Source organism: Papio anubis, chromosome 14 (assembly GCF_008728515.1).
Source record: "Papio anubis isolate 15944 chromosome 14, Panubis1.0, whole genome shotgun sequence".
NCBI classification, from domain to species: Eukaryota; Metazoa; Chordata; class Mammalia; order Primates; family Cercopithecidae; genus Papio; species Papio anubis.
The window spans coordinates 31,071,935-31,084,781 of NC_044989.1; the positions used below are offsets into that span (position 1 = coordinate 31,071,935).

General features: G+C 51.2%; 1 protein-coding gene across 1 annotated transcript in view; it reads left to right on the forward strand.

The window, feature by feature from the left end:
- Nucleotides 1–12,622, forward strand: part of EHD3 (EH domain containing 3) — a 32,890-nt gene extending 20,268 nt beyond the window's left edge. Inside the window, exons 4-6 of the mRNA XM_003908473.4 lie at nt 6,864–7,276; nt 7,926–8,090; nt 10,389–12,622. Of these exons, the coding sequence (XP_003908522.1) occupies nt 6,864–7,276; nt 7,926–8,090; nt 10,389–10,916 (1,106 nt within the window). The 3' untranslated portion in view covers nt 10,917–12,622. The remainder of the gene's footprint in view (nt 1–6,863; nt 7,277–7,925; nt 8,091–10,388) is intronic.
- The last annotated feature ends 225 nt before the right edge of the window (nt 12,623–12,847 follow it).

Consider the following 12,847-nt stretch of genomic DNA (forward strand, 5'->3'; position numbering starts at 1 on the left):
CTGGACTAGGGTGGCCAAGGGTCGTCCTTGCTCAGGGTGTGGACCCTCTACTGGGCCTGGGGCGCGGTGTGTCTTGTAGGAAGAAGGGTGGGGTGCCCGGGAAGCTGATTCTAGGAGGTCCTGGGCCAGCACTTGTCTCTGGATGCAGACGCGTTGGGGTGGGCAGGGGAGGCAGGCAGGGAAGTGGTTCCTGGAAGTGGCAGGATGTGCCCCGGCCTGGCTCATTACTGGGAAGAAGTGAGGATGCAGCAGGAGTGGGAGGGCTCCAGAAGGCTGAGTGTCTTCAGCATAGGAACCACATTTCCTGGCTGCTTCCCAGCTAGAAATCCCCACAGGCGCCACCTTAGGAAAGCAGGGCGGGGCTTTGTGCTCACATCACAGTCTGCACAACTTGAACCTCCTCCTCACGGGCCCCTTCCCGCACAGGTGAGCTCAGTAGAGCTCAGCTTGAAAATTTGCCCAGATCACACACCTAGATTGGGAACTCTGGTCTCCCTATTCCTGGTCCAGCGGCTTCTCAGCACATTATCATCACCTGCCCAGGAAGAGCGCAGCGGGTAGGAATGAGGGCAAACCTCTCATCTCCAAGTTTCCTCTAGGGGTCTTTAGGGCTCAGACCTTGGCAGATCTTGGCTCATCCTTGCAGCCTCACATTCCTAGCCCATCCAGGGCACCCTCACTGGAGCAGAGCCTGCACTGAAAGGCCTCTGGGTCTTCCCAGACTACGTGCCGGTACGGGCACACCTGTCTGGGCGCTCCCGTGCCTGGGCAGAGCGGCCGAGTCCTGACGCCCTTCAAACGGCCTTGCCGACCATCTGCTTGGGCCGCTCTTCGCTGTTACTTCTGGGAAACATCTAATGTGGCATTTCTTCCCCATTGTCAGCCAAACTCTTCCCACATTTTGGAAATTGATGCCTTGTTATTCCTCTTTTGCTCAAATGTCTTTAAATCTTGACAGAGATTTTTGGGGGGAAGGATGGGGTTTTTGTATGTACCCACCACAAGTAAGTGCCCGGTTTGAGGGCTCGGCCTCTGAGCTTCAGGCTCACATGGCTGTGAGCTATTATAGAAAGAGAACGTGGGCTGCAAGTCAAGGAGCTGGGTTCTAGACCTGAGTTTGCCACCACCTGGCTGTGTGAGCTTGAGCAAGCCCCTTAATCTCTTTGTGTCCAGATTCCCTGTCCTGTAAGATGTGTATGCCCTACTTACCTCCTGGAATACAGAGAATTACGAAGAGCAAATGAGGTCATTTGGCTGGAAACCCAAAGAAGTGTGCTGCCCTGTGAGGGCCCCGGCACTGCATGTCAGACCACGAAGGAAGCCAGCGGGTGATGAAGGGGTGGCTTTCTTTACTGCGTTTGTCTGATCGATTTCCTCCTGCCTGGAATTACTTCAAAGTGCTTACTTTCCAGTCCTCTGGAGCCTCCGGTTGGAGGAGACCACAGATCCCTACAGGCTGCCCAGTCTCCAGGCCCAGAGCTGGCTGACTAGACCTCTTAGAGCCAGCAGACTTGTGCTATGAAGTCCAGGAAGGGCAGCTTCTCTGCTCTCTCAGTGCTTGAATCTCCCCCAACTCACTAGTCCATATTTCATGAACCCTTGGGCTGCCGCAGGTGCTCAAGAGCTACTGTTGTAGGTCTCAGAACCATTGCTGGGACCAGAGAGGGGAAGGGGGCCTGTCACTGGCCATGGCACTCACCACAGCTGCTGAGGCAGAGTCTCTGCTGTCAGATCATGTTGCCACGGCTCTACCACAGAGCCCTGATTCAGCTCTGCCACAGACCTGTCATTCAGTCATTTGTTATCCCCATTTTGCAGCTGAGAAAACTGAGGTTCAGATTTGCCAAATAAATGAGAAAGCTAATCCTCTACCATACCCTTTTTCTTACTGGGTCCAGTCCATACCTTTGAGATACCACCATTCCTAGATCTTCTCCTAAGTCCAGGCCAAGTGAACAACTAAATATCCACCCTACAGGTGACACAGTCTCAGGGGTAGCCAGGAGCAGGGAGGTTGAGCTTCAGAGGAACCCATGGAGTCATTCGTTGCTTGATGGTCATGGTCTTCACCGCTGCACCTGGCTGGAAGCTTCTGGCATTACTGAGTCTGTAATTGGATAGCAGCTTGCCAGAGCAAGTAGGAGGCCTCTGCTTATAAAGATCATAGAAAGAGTTCCCAGAAGCCCTTGGCCTGTCCTCAGGCAGAGGCAGACTTCACACAGGCATGCCCGAGGACTATAGGACAGCAGTCTGCAGCTTCTTTCTCTTGCAAAGGGTTCCTTGTATCTAATCTCCATCCATCCTACTGTACTCCGCACCCTCGCACCTCTGGTCTCAGATGCAGAGCATTGGGAACCGAGAAAGGAAGCTCGGAGGTTGTCCAGCTCAATCCCCTGATTTGACAGGCAAAGAGACACAAGGCTAGAGAGGGGAGATTGCTTGCCCAAGGACACACAGTAAGTTAGTGGCTAAGCAGAAACGAGAGGTGGGCTCACCCAGGCCAGTGCTCCTCTGATGACCCCTGCAGAGCACATCCCATCTCATAGAAACTAGGGCTTAGAAGGAGTGCTTTATAAAAAACAGCAGGGCAGTAAGAACAGCCAAGGTCACAGCTCAGCAGTTTCACCTGCATCCTCTGATTTGTTTAGATCCTCACAATAACCCTACGACTGAGTCACTGATTCCTCGAGCATAAAACTGAGGCCCAGAGATTACTCATTTACTGTCTCCCAGATGCAAAACATGGAACAGGGCTCCCATTTCAGTTCCGTTCGGCAAATACTGATAGTGCACCTGCTGTGTGGCACACACCGTGCTGGGTGCAGGGGAAGCCCAGAAGGGTGAGGTGCTGCCCTTGCCCTGCCCAGCTCCCGGTGCAGTGAGGATGATTTCAGTGAGCTGAAGAGCAGAATAGGAGCATGCATGATGCCAAAAGACCACCAAGGGCAGGGACGGGGTGGGCAGGGGTCTATCCTGTTCTGGCAGCATGGACATGTTGCTGCCCCTCAACCTTTGCAGACACAGCCTTCTCTTACATCGCTGGTGTCACCAGGGATTACAGCAAAGTTGCAGGGACAGAGCCTCTTCTCTGCAGCTTCTCTGGTGCCTTTGTTTACCCCAGCCTGGTGCAGGCATGACTACAGTGCAAGAGTTGAATTTGGAGTTCAGGTCTTGGCTCTGACCCCCAGTATTGCATGGCCTTGGGCCTGTCTCTCACCCTCTATAAACCTCCATTACCTTGTCAGCATAGGACTCAACACTGGCTGCCCTGGCTGCCTTAGCTTGTTCTGAGCCATTGAGCCAATGCGTTGGGGCTGAGATTTGCTGGACAGGTGAGATGGAGCTGCAGCTCAGTCTTAGTCCTCCCAGCAGCCCCTCCTTCGGCCTGCACTGCCACAGCTGGAATCCAGATTGGGGAATAAGGAGCTGCAGAAGGCCAGAGGCCTGGCAGGGAGTTGTGGAGGGGCCCCGCTGCCCTCCTGGGGTGAGCTGTTGGCAGAGGTGGGGGTTGGGGCAGGGGGCTCAGGCTGCCCTGATTTTCTTAGCCCTCTTGCCCCTCCCCACCCACAGCTCTGAGGGACTGCCTTTGGGAGGTGACAGCAGCCTTGCCATGGGCTGTGCTGAAGGGAAGATAAAAATAGGCTGGAGCCATCCCTGGGGAGGGGAGGAGGGACAGAGGGATGTAGGAAAGAGGGGAGTAGTGCAGTGCAGGCTGCAGGCTTCACCTGGAGTGGGAATGCGAAGGCCTCCCAGGCTCCAGTGAGGAGCTGGTTGGGCCTGTGTGCCAGGGAGGGAAGGAGAGAGGGAGGCAGGGAGCGGCCAGGTGCAGATGGCAGGATGGCTGACAGCTGGGTCATCTGGCCTCACCACTCGCCAGCTGTTTGACTCTCTCCTCTCGGAACATCAGTTTCCTCCCCTGCAAGTGAGAGCGATACTCCTTGCGCTGCCTGCCTCAGAGCATGTCATGAGGGTGAAATGAGATAATGACATGAACACCTTGCCGTCCGCTGCAAGCACTGAACTTGGAGTTGGAGAGCTAGGGGTCGTGTCTCACGGGTGGTGTTGGCTGAGTGACTTAACCTCAGAGAATTTGCGTGAACATCTTCGAGGGAGGGTTGATGGTCCCCCTGCCTACTGGGCAGAGCAGCGTCTGAAGCACTTTCCTGGGCCTTGCCTCGGAGCCGAGACAGGGCACTTGTCTTCGAAAGAGAAGGCAACATCTAGTTCACACCAAGCCCTCAATGATGCACCAAGCAGGGACTGTCCTCAGGTTGGAACCTGGAGATACTGGGCCAGCTCTGCCCCTTCCTGAGCCTCAGTTTCCCTATCTGTAAATCAGGGAGTTGGACCATTGATTGCTAAGCTCCTCGTAGCCTCATCTACCCCCACAGGAGCAGGGGAAGAAGACGTGTGTTAGTTGAGATGTATATTAATTGAGCAGCTGACAGATCTTGGAGAAAATCACATGGGAACGGGAACGCTTAGAAGCACTTCATTTCCCAAAGACAGAGGAGTTGAACATGGAGTAGTGCCGGCATCTGGGTAACCAAAGGAGGGTTTGACCTTCCTTTGTTAGAATTCTCTTACAGACCCCAGAAAAACATTACAGGGGTCCTCCAGGAAGCTTTAGGGCAGCAAGTTTTCCCGACCATGCTGATCCCATCCCCCACCCCCTGTGGCAGTGCCTCCACATGTCCTAAATATGTACCCCACTGGGGTGTTCACTAGATGCAACAGGGTGGGGGGAAAGGCTTTTTAAACCTAGCTCTGTTGGCTCCATTCATTCTCATCCCCCACCCCATCGATGCCTGCTACTTAGTCTGAAATGACAGCCTTTGAAAACCAACTCAGTCAGGGGTTCATAGCCCTGACTCCAGGGCCGTCTTCCTGGACTTGAGTCCCCAGCCCATTGCTTACCAGCTGGGTGACCTTAGACAAGTTCCTTTATCCGTTTGTATCTCTGGTTACTCCTCAGAGAAGTGGGGCTGATATTAGCATCTAATGACCCTGTATAGAGTCATCGTGAGGATTAAAGGAATTAATGATTATAAAGTACTTAGGTCAGTGCTGAACACCTTTTGAATGCTATTGTTATTTTTATGGACCAGTGGTATTCAAAGTGTGGCCCTTGGACCAACAGCATCAGAATCTCCTGGGAGCTTGTTAGAAATGCTCTGCGTCAGACCTACTGAATCAGAAACTTTGGGGATGGTGTCCAACCATCGGGGTTTTAAGAAGCCCTATGGGGGATTCTGATGCAGGCTAAGTTAGGACCCCTGTTACAGACAATCAGAGCTTCTTAAGTCTGACTCACTTACAAGGCAGTTGCCTGATGATCTTGCCTGGTCTCTAGCCTCCGTAAGGCAGGACAGGCTTTGTCCTAATGATTTGGTTTCCCATTTGATGGTGACAATGAGCTTTGGGTCCCCAGTGTGTGTCGCCTTGGAACCCTTGTGCTATGGGGAGCCAAGGTGGTTGATCACTTTAGTGCCCAAGAAAGGGCTCCTACCTCAGTGCCAGAGGTGTGCCATGGCGGAGTAGCAGGAGGAGAGGCTGAGAACCCTGCTCGGACTCAGAATGGGAAAGCCTCACACCTCCATCCTCAGGCCACTGCTGCTGCTCATGGGCTGTGTGCCCTCAGACAAATCACTTGACTTCTCTGAGCCCACTTCCTTATCTCTTGTCTTCCTATTTTATGTGAGAGGAGCCTGAGACACAGAGGTAAGACCTACTGGGGCTCTGGGTGTCAGTGAATGGACAGACTGTTGGTCTACCCTCCTGCTTCAGCCCCTACTGAATGCACAGCTACTTCGGATGGAGCAGAACAACTTCTCTGGGGCTCCTGGAACCAGTCTGACCTAAAGCAGCTTAGTGCTAGATAACCAAGGTGAAGGTGGCCAGAGTTCCAGTCACATCCTAAGGAAGAAACCCCTTGTGGTTTCAAGAGTTGGGCATTTTGTGCTGCAGCTGATTACAAAGGAAAGAGCCTGAGTGAGAAGAAGATGTTTTTATGACAAGAATTGCAGATTTCTTCCAGACCAGTGATAGGCATGGTCTGAACCATCATCAGTATCTACTTTTTACTGTTTCATTGTTTCCAGACCTTAGAAAGAATTTCTGAGTCTCTGTGTCAGATTAGGTGTCCAGACTTTCTTTTCCAGCAGGCTGCTAAATACAGAAGCGTGGATAGGGGAGTTGGATAGTGGCTGTGTCCTATGGAAATAATGAGGTTAATAAGAGTTACTAGGCCAGGCACAGTAGCTGGCTGGGGGCAGCGGCTCACACCTGTAATCCCAGCACTTTGGGAGGCCAAGGCAGGCGGATCACCTGAGGTCGGGAATTCAAGACTCAGCCTGGCTAACATGGTTAAACCCATCTCTACTAAAAATACAAACATTAGCCGGGTGTGGTGGCGCATTCCTGTAATCCCAGCTACTCAGGAGGCTGAGGCAGAAAAATCGCTTGAACCCGTGAGGCAGAGGTTGCAGTGAGCAGAGACGGTGCCACTGCACTCCAGCCTGGGTGACAGAGTGAGACTCCGTCTCAAAAAAAAAAAAAAAAAAAAAGTGACTAGCATTTACTGAGCACCTACTAAGTGCTGGATTCTAAGAGGATTTAACCTTTATAGTTCTATTAATTAGATATTTATATTATTTTAGGATTTAATAGTATTTTTAGATGCAAAAATTCTATGAGACATTGGGTAATTTGCTGGAGTCCAAACAGTTAAAATGTGGAGGAGCCAGGATTTAAACTCAGATCTGACTCCCAAGACTGTGTTATTTCTACACACCCAACTGCTTCTCCAAACCCCTACCCTATACCCCAAAGGCCCCAGCCCCTGATTGTCCCTCTGCCGGCAGGGTATGACTTTGCAGCTGTCCTTGAGTGGTTTGCCGAGCGGGTTGACCGCATCATTCTGCTCTTCGATGCCCACAAACTGGACATCTCTGATGAGTTCTCAGAAGTCATCAAAGCCCTCAAGAACCATGAGGACAAGATGCGGGTGGTGCTGAACAAAGCTGACCAGATTGAGACGCAGCAGCTGATGCGGGTGTACGGGGCCCTCATGTGGTCCTTGGGGAAGATCGTGAACACCCCAGAGGTGATCCGGGTCTACATCGGCTCCTTCTGGTCCCACCCCCTCCTCATCCCTGACAACCGGAAGCTCTTTGAGGCTGAGGAACAGGACCTATTCAGGGACATCCAGAGTCTGCCCCGAAATGCTGCCCTGCGCAAGCTCAATGACCTCATCAAAAGGGCCAGGCTGGCCAAGGTGAGGCAGCCCCCTGGGAGGTGGGCAACTTGGGCAGGGGCTGAGAGTTCGGGGTCAGCTGCAGGAGTTGAGGGTTGCTGCCTTCAGCAGCTGGGCTGGAGAGTGTCCTGCAGCCACTGCATCATATGTGTGACACCAAGGGGCAGGACAGTGCAGGAGCCATGGTTACAAGCTCTGAGGTCAGATGGCCAGATTGGAACTGACTCCATTGTTTACTGTCTGTGGGATTCCCAGCCTTGGCAAGGCCTTTAGTCTCTCTGTACCTCTGTCTGCATCTGTAAAATGAAGGGGTTGTTAGAGGATAAAGTGAAATAAAGAGTCTCAAAGCTCTCATCACAATGTCTGGCACCTTCAGAGAGGCTCAGCAAATGTCAGCTCTTGGTATTGTCTTCAGCAGCAGCAACATGACCACCTCACCCTGCCTTGACTGTAGCTCCCCACAGCCTCACCTTGCCCGTGTAACATGGAAAAACAGCCCAGCCCTACAAGCCACGTGGAGGCATGAGGGTAGAGGTAGAAAGTATTTCAGAAGTAAGAGCAGGAGGAGGCAGGAGGGATGCAGGGGAACAAATGGTGTGAGAGCCATCCTAGAAGGAAGGGACCATCCAGGGTCTTGACGTGAAGGCTTCTCTCTGGTCCTGTTTGTCAGGTCCACGCCTACATCATCAGCTCTCTGAAGAAGGAGATGCCCTCAGTGTTCGGGAAGGACAACAAGAAGAAGGAGCTGGTGAACAACCTAGCCGAAATCTATGGCCGGATCGAGCGGGAGCACCAGATCTCACCTGGGGACTTCCCCAACCTGAAGAGGATGCAGGTAGCGAGGGTTGGGGGCTCTAAGACAAGGGACAGTGTCCTGAGAGCTGGCTGAGCAGTCTGAGTATGGAGGAGGCCACTCTTGGAGCCCCCCAAGGAGAACCCAGCCCAGAATCTGTAGGCAAGGCGGTGGCCCTGGATCTTCTCTCCCTGCTGGACTGTCACTGGCCCAACAGGGGCCATGTCTGGGCCTGGGGAGAAACACAGAGCCCACCACCCTAGTGAGGCAGGTATGTTAGGTGATGTTGGGGGGCTGACACCTCCAATTAATGACCTTCTCTAGTCACGGCCACCACAGGCTTGACATCCCCACTATCTCTGGTGCAGGGGGATGGGTCACCTGACCAAGGTTCTCCAGGCTCTTAAAGTGCTTGAGTTTACATTCGAGGTCCCCCTTATGAGCAACTTGGGACACAAGCTTCAGGGAGGCAGAAGTGCACACGGGAGCTCGTCATCTTTGGGTCACATTGCAGGTGCCTGTCTTGGGTCAGTGGCCATCACACATGCTTTCTTACGGTTTTCCCCAAAGCGCTCCTCAGAGGGAGGCATTTTGCATCTGCCTTTTTACAGAAGAAACTGAGGTCTCAGTATTTTCTGAGTGTAGCATTCACATAGGCCACAAGAAGAAAAGCCAGGAGCTGTGCCCAAAAGTCCAAGCAGGAAACCACACCACCACATTGACTGGATCCTCTGTGAGCCTCCATCTCCTCATCTGTAAACTGAAGCTACAAAATCACACCTTATACAGGTGTCGTGAGCATCACTGAGATAATATTTGCAAAGCCCTTAGCACAAAGCCAGACAGACTATGCCCTTAATACACAGTAGCAATCATTAGGTGGGCAGAGGGAGGTGGGTGCTGAGCACAAAGCACTTACCCTCTGTACAATGTTTGCAACTTCTGGGAAGTTTGTACAATGTTTGCAAAGTGCTGGGATTACAGGCATGAGCCACCGTGCCCGGCCTACAAACTTTTTGACTTTGGTAGTAACAATTAGCTTAAAACATATGTTATATACACAAATATTTTCTTTATATCCTTCTTCTATAAGTTTTTTCTATTTAAAAAAAAATATTTTTTACTTTTTTATTTTTGCGTATGCTAAAAACTAAGACACAAACACCCACGCTAGCCTAGGCCTACACAGGGTCAACATCATCAGTTTCACTGTGTTCGCCTCCACATCTTGTCCCACTGGAAGGTCTTCAGAGACAGTAACACACATGGAGCTGTCATCTCTATAATAACAATGCCTTCTTCTGGAATTCCTCCTGAAGGGCCTGCCTGGGATTGTTTTACTGTTACCATTTTTTTAAATAAGTAGAAAGAATACACTCTAAAATAACAATACAAAGTACAGTATAGTAAATATTTACATAAACTGGTAACATAGTCATTATCATTATCCGGTATTATGTACTCTATGTAAATGTGTGTGCTAGATTTTTATACCACTGGCAGCACGGTGGGTTTGTTTACACCAGCATCACCACAAACACATAATGCGTTGTGTTATGTACAGTGGCTGCCATGTCACTAGGCAACAGGAATTTCCCAGCTCCCTTATTATCTTCTGGGACCCTCGTCGTATGTGTGGTCCCTCATTGACTGAAACATCGTAATGCAGCGCATGACTGTATGTTGAAAACTATCTTCAGGTGACTCCGATGAGCATCCTGATTAAGAACCATAATTTGGGGATGACCTTTGGCTTCTGTTATGATTTGGTTTTAGTAGCCTGTGTCCTGTTTTGTTTTTGTTTTTGTTTTCACTAAGTGGGGATAGAATGTGATTTTCCTACCTCAGAAGGGCGCTGGGGGAGTGACCAAGGTAATGTAGTGCAGGCGTTTGCAGTGATTTTCAAGTACAGTGTAACCCTTATTAAAGTAGGGGCCCACATGACCCAGTCTCAGAGGTACAGCATTCAAGAGACAGATTCAATAGCCAAAACTGACTTAAAGAGAAATGTAATGATTTCCTCTCTGGAATGACATTAAAGGGGATTGAAATAAATAGATCATGCCAATACTTGTTAAATTTCCCTTTCTTCCCCAGCCCCTACAACTCTTCTGCTCCCTCCTGAAAAATCCCATCATCAGCCCAGTGGGCCTTTATTCCCCTCCTCTCTCATACCTTCAATACCACGTGATGTCCATCAGCTGAGCCTCTAGGTCACACGTCTTTCATTGTAGTAAGGGATCGACTGTGAACATTCTGGTGTTCACAGGAGGCACATGACAAGTAGAGGGCTCTCCTTTCATTGTATCCTATCTTCATCTTCTCTCCTCCTCTTCCCAGGACCAGCTGCAGGCCCAGGACTTTAGCAAGTTCCAGCCGCTGAAGAGCAAGCTGCTGGAGGTAGTGGATGACATGCTGGCCCACGACATTGCCCAGCTCATGGTGCTAGTGCGCCAGGAGGAGTCACAGCGGCCCATCCAGATGGTGAAGGGTGGAGCGTTCGAGGGCACCCTGCACGGCCCCTTTGGGCATGGCTATGGGGAGGGGGCTGGAGAAGGTATCGATGATGCTGAGTGGGTGGTGGCCAGGGACAAGCCCATGTATGACGAGATCTTCTACACCCTGTCGCCGGTGGATGGCAAGATCACAGGCGCTAATGCCAAGAAGGAGATGGTGCGCTCCAAGCTGCCCAACAGTGTGCTGGGCAAGATCTGGAAGCTGGCCGACATTGACAAGGATGGCATGCTGGATGATGAGGAGTTTGCACTGGCCAACCACCTCATCAAAGTCAAGCTGGAGGGGCACGAGCTGCCCAACGAGCTGCCTGCCCACCTCCTGCCCCCGTCCAAGAGGAAACTTGCCGAGTGATGGGGGTGGGGGGACATTCAGATGGGCAAGTGTTAGAGGAGGAGATGGGAGCAGTGACTACACACACACACACACACACACACACGCACACACACGAACACGCATGCACACACACGCGCAGATCTTGACATTGCTCTGTAGGTGAGAGAGGACCATGATGCCCACGTTTGCAGCTGATACTTGTTTGGGCACACCTCCAAGTTCTCGAGATTAGTAGAAGGACAAGAGCACTCCCAGGCCCCAGAGTCTAAGCCTGAGTCTTCATCCCTCTTCCCCCTTCATCAGCCACTCCCCAGAGATGAGACCTGAGGCAATTCACTTGCCTATGCAGATGGCCCACCCACCTCCAGATTCCCCAGTGCCTCCACATGTGGGCTCTGAGCAGATGGAAAAGACTTTTCGTTTAGTAGACAATTCACTTCTTTTTCTGTGCTTCCCATACCTGCTTTGGCTTCCTAATAAGAAATCCATTCAGGAGCCAGGAGATCTGAGGGCATGGGGACAGCTGCAGGGAGGAGAGGTGAAAGAGGAAGCGTCTTCTAGAGACATTGGCCCAGAAGCTCTGTTCTTTCCTAATCTAAGCCTCTGTCTTCTTTGGCAAACCTTGCTTTGAACTCTGCCAGTATTTCATTTTAAAGAATCCCAGAGCAGGAGAGAAAAGAGAAAAAATTTGATAGAAAGAGTGAGGAAACTGTCCTGTAGTCTCCTGGAAACCAGTCAAGGTGGTTTTAGTCCATAGATTTTGTTAGATGTTCTTTCCACCTGGCCTGTGATGTTTAGATGTTCATACTTGACTCACATTTACCCAGCCCCTCCTGCGTGCCAGGAGCTATGTTAGGCACTTTATATACATTATTCTATGTGGCCCTCACTGATGTCCCAGGTAAGTATGCATTAGCCTTCCCAGTTTGCAGATGAAGAGGCTGAGTAGCCTCAGAAGGGTTTAGGCAACCTACTGAAACTCACAGAAGTCACATGTGATGGAGAGAGGATTTAAAGCCAGGGCCTCAGACCCTCACATGCTTCTCTGTGCTATGATGTGTGCAGGATCCCAGCACTGATACCCAGTGACAAACTATGGAGAACAACAAAGCATGCAGGACCCCGGCAGCCTCCCAGGACAGGCTGGCAAGGGAGGAGGGCCGACCAGCACTTGGTGGGCCATCAGTCTGGCCATCTGTCGTGTCACAGAAGCAAACCGTGCCTTCTGGCTCTGCGCCCCATATTCCCAGCATCATAGACATCCAACAGCACCAGCAGGAGAGTGGGCTGGCCTGCTGGATGCTGTTCGTGCCTGTCCCTGCTCTGCCTCCCACCCAGTTGCCTGAATCATCCCAGCTCAGATGCAGCCACTGTCTCTTGTCAAGTGGGACCTCATGCTAATTCTCAAAAGGCTAACTTGAGAGGTCTGGGGCCTTGTTCCCTAGAGGGTCCCCAGGGACTCTGCAGTGTCCTTGGCAAATCCCCACTGTACTCAATGCCCTACATCCTCCTCTATGGTCTCTCCCCTGGCTTGCTTCATGGCCACTGAACCAGTCACTTTGTATGCTATGTTCCCACTGTGATGGAAAACTAAATGATTATAACTTATTTTATATCCATATTCAGATTATATAGAGAATATTCTATGTATCTATGATGTGCTTACTACTGCAGTGCATTTGTCATTAGTCTTCATGTTAATACAGTACATTTATTCTTTGGTACCTGCTTGGCCACAAAGCATCATTCAATGGAGGCTGAGGGAGAGGGACTGGGTTCTTACTTGGGGTTCCTGGTGGAATCTTTGGCCGGAAAGGGCTCACTGGTGCCACCCAATGGCCAGCATCTACAACCAGCTTCCCAGTGGGCTGGAGTTTCTCTAGGCCCAGTGACCAACCCAGGCGAAGCTGGTGGAGCCACAGCTCCCTGACCCTCTGGAGTGAAGATGT